General features: G+C 39.0%; 1 protein-coding gene across 2 annotated transcripts in view; it reads right to left on the reverse strand.

Annotated features, from left to right (window-relative positions):
• Positions 1-4962, reverse strand: part of ube3c (ubiquitin protein ligase E3C) — a 54688-nt gene extending 49726 nt beyond the window's left edge. The window contains exons 1-4 of one of the 2 annotated variants that reach the window (XM_072687192.1): positions 4882-4962; positions 921-1026; positions 779-832; positions 619-693 (exon numbers count right to left, since the gene is read on the reverse strand). In XM_072687192.1, the coding sequence (XP_072543293.1) occupies positions 619-693; positions 779-832; positions 921-986 (195 nt within the window). In that variant the 5' untranslated portion in view covers positions 987-1026; positions 4882-4962. Of the gene's footprint in view, positions 1-618; positions 694-778; positions 833-920; positions 1027-4402; positions 4759-4881 lie in introns of those variants that run through there. The other variant, XM_072687191.1, reaches the window with a different exon arrangement.
• Positions 4963-8290: the final 3328 nt, after the last annotated feature.

Here is an 8290-nt window from a genome sequence, read left to right on the forward strand (position 1 = left end):
TAAGAAGACATAGAAGACTGTTATAGCCTTTGTATATAGCCCGGAAATGCAGACTACACTCAGAGGGGTTTGGAGTAAATAACTGATGTATCCTTCCCAAAAACGAAGCTTCCAGAGCGGAGATTGTTCCAAAAAATGATAATAAATAAAAAAATATATATAGAAAACATAGTATTTACAACTATAAGTAATTTCTATGAAGAAATGTAAAGGCAGACAAGAGGCGGGACCTTTCCGGTGACATCATCTGTATGACCAACAGGCTATTAAGAAGGAGTTTTCATAGGACAGTCCTATGAATCGAGGACCCACTCAACCCCGGCTGCAGCCTTGGCTTTAAAACGAAGCTGCCGTTTAAGAATCTGATAGGATCTCATAAGGCTGGATGGTGTGTATTTATATAATTGCCGCTGATACACAAAAACCTTGTCTCTCCTCAAAGCAACTTTCCAAGAGAAGAAAAACTGCACAAAAAAAAATGGAGCTCTCCAGGACAGGTCTGAGACTGCAGCTACACTGGCAGACCATTGCCATCAACAGAACCACATAAGAACGGAGATGTCCAAGCGGCCATGTGATTGACCATGTCACACAGGAAACAGGGACGCCTCCACATACCTGCCGTTTTCTTTCGTGGAACCCTCTTATGTAGGACTGGATGATTATTGCATTTTTCAACCGCCTTCTCTCATCCTGTACAGACCAAACTGTGATTAGCAACACAATCCGAAGAAGAATACACAGCGAACCACAACGCAACAGCAGAGATGACGCAAACCTCTCGTTTTCTTCGTTCCTCTTGGGTCCGATGAAGAAGAGATGCTTTCTCCTCCTACAAAAAAGGGCAAGAAACACCAGATGGTCAAAGCCATCTAAGGCAAGGAGACACTGCAGCACAAAAGGGTCAATACTTCTCTTACCTTTCTACTGGCACCCCCAAGGGACACTTTAGGGGTCCGCTTGAAATCTCCCTCAAAGCTGAACATGACTAGACTTTTCCCATTGAGCTGCAGCCTGTGAAATGACCTGGATAGAGGATTTACAAGCATTAATGAAGTGTGCCGATCTACACAACATGCTGTATTTAACAGATCATATGCTATTGCAATGGATGGTGCTGTATCATCATCATCATATCCTGGATTGCTGTATCGTATCATATTTACGTGTTCTTGTGTGAAAGAAATCACTGAATAGAGAAGAAAACTAGTAAAATGTCAAAAGTCACAATTAAAAATAATAATAAATAATATAATTACTGAAAAAACTCTCAGCCAGTGAGAAGCTCCTGGCAAATACCCAGAGATCTCCGAAGCCAGACCACAATATATATATATATATCCTAATGCGGTGCTGTCGCATTACATTGGCTAACAGAGACCAAAGAAGTTACAATTCATTGGTTAAACTCAACAATGATGTAAACAAACAAGACAGTATTAACATATATGCATAATTAACGGCAAGAAAGAAAACTCATAGGGTCAACAGAGACTTCTCACATCTGGTGTCTTCTAGATGAGCTAGCTTGCAACCTAGCGAGACTCTGGTTGAGGAAAACTGCATGTTCCACGTGCAAATGCACACACACAGCTGGTCTAGTCCCTGTAGAGTAATACCGCCAATAGAATAGGACTCTCTGGAGCAGATAAACATCGTGATAAACATCAACCTATTGGCACCATGACACCTAACGCCAGGCGTGGGCAAGCTGTGGAGCAGTGGAAGAACTCTGTTCTCTGGAATGATGGACGGTGCTCTGTCCAATACTTTTTGCATGAGTTGTGGAGCTTAGGATGAGGTGAGATGGTGATCATTCATCATCCTGACCTCACTAACGCTCTTGCAACAGAATGCAATCAAATCCTTACAGCAATGCTTCTAAAGAAATTAGTAGAAGGCCTTGTTCCCTGGACAGTAGAGACTGTTACTCGATTTTTAATACCCTTGATTTCTGCACTTTTAATTAAGTTAGATTGGAATACAGTACCATACTTTCACTATAGTACAGTTTCAGCTCTTTAACTGAGTTAAATTGGGATACAGTACCATACTTTTACTATAGTACAGTTTCAGCTCTTTTAATTGAGTTAGATTAGGATACAGTACCATACTTTCACTATAGTACAGTTTCAGCTCTTTAATTGAGTTAGATTAGGATACAGTACCATACTTTCACTATAGTACAGTTTCAGCTCTTTAATTGAGTTAGATTGGGATACAGTATCATACTTTCACTATAGTACAGTTTCAGCTCTTTTAATTGAGTTAGATTAGGATACAGTACCATACTTTCACTATAGTACAGTTTCAGCTCTTTAATTGAGTTAGATTAGGATACAGTACCATACTTTCACTATAGTACAGTTTCAGCTCTTTAATTGAGTTAGATTGGGATACAGTATCATACTTTCACTATAGTACAGTTTCAGCTCTTTTAATTGAGTTAGATTAGGATACAGTACCATACTTTCACTATAGTACAGTTTCAGCTCTTTAACTGAGTTAAATTGGGATACAGTACCATACTTTTACTATAGTACAGTTTCAGCTCTTTTAATTGAGTTAGATTAGGATACAGTACCATACTTTCACTATAGTACAGTTTCAGCTCTTTAATTGAGTTAGATTGGGGTACAGTACCATACTTTCACTATAGTACAGTTTCAGCTCTTTAATTGAGTTAGATTGGGGTACAGTACCATACTTTCACTATAGTACAGTTTCAGCTCTTTAATTGAGTTAGATTGAGATACAGTACCATACTTTCACTATAGTACAGTTTCAGCTCTTTAATTGAGTTAGATTGAGATACAGTACCATACTTTCACTATAGTAGTTTCAGCTCTTTAATTGAGTTAGATTGGGATACAGTACCATACTTTCACTATAGTACAGTTTCAGCTCTTTAATTGAGTTAGATTGAGATACAGTACCATACTTTCACTATAGTAGTTTCAGCTCTTTAATTGAGTTAGATTGGGATACAGTACCATACTTTCACTATAGTACAGTTTCAGCTCTTTAATTGAGTTAGATTGAGATACAGTACCATACTTTCACTATAGTAGTTTCAGCTCTTTAATTGAGTTAGATTGGGGTACAGTACCATACTTTCACTATAGTACAGTTTCAGCTCTTTAATTGAGTTAGATTGAGATACAGTACCATACTTTCACTATAGTACAGTTTCAGCTCTTTAATTGAGTTAGATTGGAATACAGTACCATACTTTCACTATAGTACAGTTTCAGCTCTTTAATTGAGTTAGATTGGGGTACAGTACCATACTTTCACTATAGTACAGTTTCAGCTCTTTAATTGAGTTAGATTGAGATACAGTACCATACTGTCACTATAGTACAGTTTCAGCTCTTTAATTGAGTTAGATTGGGATACAGTACCATACTTTCACTATAGTACAGTTTCAGCTCTTTAATTGAGTTAGATTTAAATACAGTACCATACTTTCACTATAGTACAGTTTCAGCTCTTTAATTGAGTTAGATTTAAATACAGTACCATACTTTCACTATAGTACAGTTTCAGCTATTTTAATTGAGTTAGATTGGGATACAGTACCATACTTTCACTATAGTACAGTTTCAGCTCTTTAATTGAGTTAGATTGGGGTACAGTACCATACTTTCACTATAGTACAGTTTCAGCTCTTTAATTGAGTTAGATTTAAATACAGTACCATACTTCTTTACTATAGTACAGTGTCATCTCTTTTAATCGAGCTGGACGAGGAGACAGAGGCCTTGGTTGACTTGTAAAATGTGAAAACAAGGACCACCTCAATCCACCATTCAGACAAGAACAGAGCAAAGTATCAGTGAGATAATAAGTGGTCAGATACAAGATGATGATGATGATGATGATGTAGAGTTATCTTCTGCCCTGCTCAGGGATGTGGGTCTGGTCCTCAGCCCTCCCTCATGGTATGGAGATGCTTCGAGAACATCCAGCCCCAGCTTTAAACCAGCCACGTCTCAGACTAAGACACAAGAGACACAGCACAGTCTACCCTACTTTATCAGACTGTTTACATGCTGGACTGAAGGCTGTGAGGGCTAATCTGAGCTCGTCTCTTCTTGACTCTAAGGGTCTTTGGGTCGCTGTGTTTACATTCAGGGTGCTAAGGAAGATAGCTAGCTATGCTAGCTGGCTATATCACTGCAGAGCTGGACCTCAGCGATCCCACAGCGTTTTTAAACAGTAATAAATCATAAAAGGTATATATATTAAGTCTTAATCCTAACTGGCTGTTTTCTAAAGCCCCTGATATCCTGTCTGTGCCTGGGATATAGCCAGCTAGCTCCAGCTAGCTAGCCTAGAAGACATGCAGCTAGCTGAAGGCTTGGCAAGCTTCAGCAAAACACAGCACTAGCTAACATACCGATGTGCCGACATGCTGGACACCAGACCTGTGGACTATGACCATGTCTGATGATTTAATGAAGAAACAGCCGGACACTGGCAGTAAAAGCCCCTCTCGTGTCGGCTAGCAGGGGCGCTAACTTTAGCCAGTCATTGTTTTGTCAGTGATCTCAGCTGCCTTAGCCTTAGCTAATGATGACTCAGCGAGTTACCAGCGCGGGCACACGGTGAGACCAGCACCTCTGATCGTGTGCTGTTGATCAGTCCTGAAAAACTGCACTTTTAACGGTGATATTTGAGCGTTTCTGCGCGTTTCCGCCCGTTTCTGGAGGCACCTAGCCAGCTGGCTAACGCTCCACTCCAGCGCACTGACCTCCCTCCCCCGGACACGGAGCTCAGTGCCCTCGCTGTGCGGCTCCTGACAGCGGGATTTTAGCCATTTTTGCACACATTTCAGAGCTTCGATGAACCAGAAACAAACCCGGCTTCGTTTTTTACCTGGATACTGAACAGTTCTGACGACCTGGAGCGAAAAAACGAGAGAAAACGAAACAAAAACTCCTTCCAGCGTTTTTCCCTTTTAGCTCCACAGAAACACAACACACCGGTGCTCCCGCCCACTCGTGTGAAACGGAGGTACGCGATTGGACGCTGAAACGGATGCTGAACGGCGATTGGCTGAAAGGGGACAGAACGTCACAAGGACTCGGAGAAAGACTTTATTCAATGTTACATGTTTTTATTTTATTATTTATTATTTATCTTATTATTTATCCCATTATTAAACTGATTTTAACCTTATTTCTCAATTTATTTTAAATTTTATTGTAAATATCATGCATTCTAATGAATGGTATTATTATTTTTTTACTAATGGTATTATTTTACAATGTTGTTGTATCATATATTTACTTTTTTATTATTAAAGTGTAAATGAATGAATGTTTGAATGTACAAAACCTTTGACTATTTATTTAATTAAGTATATTATTGGTAAATATTGTGATTGTAACTGCAATACAGTATGCATACTTTCACTGTAGTACAGTTTCAGCTCTTTAATTGAGTTAGATTGGGATACAGTACCATACTTTCACTATAGTACAGTTTCAGCTCTTTAATTGAGTTAGTTTGGGGTACAGTACCATACTTTCACTGTAGTACAGTTTCAGCTCTTTAATTGAGTTAGATTGAGATACAGTACCATACTTTCACTATAGTACAGTTTCAGCTCTTTAATTGAGTTAGATTGGGATACAGTACCATACTTTCACTATAGTACAGTTTCAGCTCTTTAATTGAGTTAGATTGAGAAACAGTACCATACTTTCACTATAGTACAGTTTCAGCTCTTTTAATTGAGTTAGATTGGGATACAGTACCATACTTTCACTATAGTACAGTTTCAGCTCTTTAATTGAGTTAGATTGAGAAACAGTACCATACTGTCACTATAGTACAGTTTCAGCTCTTTTAATTGAGTTAGATTGGGATACAGTACCATACTGTCACTATAGTACAGTTTCAGCTCTTTAATTGAGTTAGATTGGGATACAGTACCATACTTTCACTATAGTACAGCTTCAGCTCTTTTGATTGAGTTAGATTGAGATACAGTACCATACTTTCACTATAGTACAGTTTCAGCTCTTTAATTGAGTTAGATTGGGATACAGTACCATACTTTCACTATAGTACAGTTTCAGCTCTTTAATTGAGTTAGATTGGGATACAGTACCATACTTTCACTATAGTACAGTTTCAGCTCTTTAATTGTGTTAGATTGGAATACAGTACCATACTTTTACTGTAGTACAGTTTCAGCTCTTTAATTGAGTTAGATTGGGATACAGTACCATACTTTCACTATAGTACAGTTTCAGCTCTTTAATTGAGTTAGATTGAGATACAGTACCATACTTTCACTATAGTACAGTTTCAGCTCTTTAATTGAGTTAGATTGGGATACAGTACCATACTTTCACTATAGTACAGTTTCAGCTCTTTAATTGAGTTAGATTGGGATACAGTACCATACTTTCACTATAGTACAGTTTCAGCTCTTTAATTGTGTTAGATTGGGATACAGTACCATACTTTCACTATAGTACAGTTTCAGCTCTTTAATTGAGTTAGATTGGGATACAGTACCATACTTTTACTGTAGTACAGTTTCATCTCTTTAATTGAGTTAGATTGGAATACAGTACCATACTTTCACTATAGTACAGTTTCAGCTCTTTAATTGAGTTAGATTGGGATACAGTACCATACTTTCACTATAGTACAGTTTCAGCTCTTTAATTGAGTTAGATTGGGGATACAGTACCATTCTTTCACTATAGTACAGTTTCAGCTCTTTAATTGAGTTAGATTGGGATACAGTACCATACTTTCACTATAGTACAGTTTCAGCTCTTTAATTGAGTTAGATTGGGATACAGTACTGTACTTTCACTATAGTACAGTTTCAGCTCTTTAATTGAGTTAGATTGAGATATCTGTTGCAGCAATGGGTGCATCTTAAAGTAGGTGAATGCATTTATTAGAAGGGGTGTCCACAAACTTTTGGACATGTAGCGTATAAGTGGCATTCTAGGCTATTTCAGTTGTAAAACCTTCAAATCTGCACTGATCTCATAATCATATGGATAAACCGAGTGAGGATTACACTCCTGCAGCTTCCTTTCCTGGCATCATTTTTTTTTTGAGTAATCAGGTTAATTAAACGACGGAGGATGAGCTTCGCGGCCCTGTCGACAGGCCTGTAATGAATTCACTTCACCTCTGACAGCTGGTCACACCATCCATCATGCAGAAAGGGGACAGAGGGTGGGTCATCCTGGAGGCTTGGAGTGAGGCTGAAATAGCACAAGAGGCTCAGGGTTAATGTCCCCCAAAGGCCCCTGATCCTTAAAGCAACAGTTCACATCAAATTTGCACAATTGCGCCCCGAATCCCAAATGTAGCCAATCAGCCAGGACATGTTCGGTGTCTGGAGTCCACAAATAGCATCAGTTCACAAACCCTAAAATAGAACCCTGAGGGACTCCACAAAACAAAATGGTTGCCAAATATTTCATAGTATGGGGGGTGGGGGGTTGCATTAGGTCTAATAGCTATGATTCAGTGTGTTAAGATATCACATCAATCAGCCAATCAGCCATGATCCTGACCTCAGCTCAACACTCTTGTCATTGATTTCAATCAAATCCTCACAGCAATGCTCCTCCGAAATCCTGTAGAAAGGCTTCTCCAACAAAAGCAGGATCAGCTCATTTTAATACCCTTGATTTCAGAAGAAACAATGAATGTGCTGGTGTCCAAATACTTTAGTCCAGACTATCCACTTGTTTACTTACTGTAGAACATAGATTTTAACCCATTATTCCCTGTATGGAGGCCCTCTCATACCTACATCACTCCCACAAATAGCATCAATTTCACAAACCCTAAAATAGAACCCTGTGGGACGCCACAAAAACTAAATGGTTGCCAAATATTTCATAATCGTTTTTTGGGTTTTTTTTGTATTAGGTCCAATACCTAGGGTTCAGTGTGTTAAAAAATATATTTTTTTATTTCTTTTAATAAATGCAGGACAAATGGAAATGACTCCACCAGAAGCTAGATTGGGAAACGCTGCTGCCATAAGGGCTGAAAGCATTCTGCACACACCCACCTTTAACAAATGACCTCTCGCTTCCTGAGAGCGACTCGGTGGCATATGGCACACGTTTCAGAGAAATTAGCTCAGCACTCCTCCAAAAATTACAGCCGGCCAGTGACTCTAAATAACGTCCCGTCCAGCCTTAAACGGGCCTGCTCCTTATGAGGAGCCATCTCAGACTAATTAAAGGGACGAAATGAGCTGTCTCAGAGCTGTCCTATAGGTTCAGAGACGGCC

The sequence above is a fragment of the Salminus brasiliensis genome, chromosome 9 (genome assembly GCF_030463535.1).
Source record: "Salminus brasiliensis chromosome 9, fSalBra1.hap2, whole genome shotgun sequence".
Classification (NCBI taxonomy): Eukaryota; Metazoa; Chordata; class Actinopteri; order Characiformes; family Bryconidae; genus Salminus; species Salminus brasiliensis.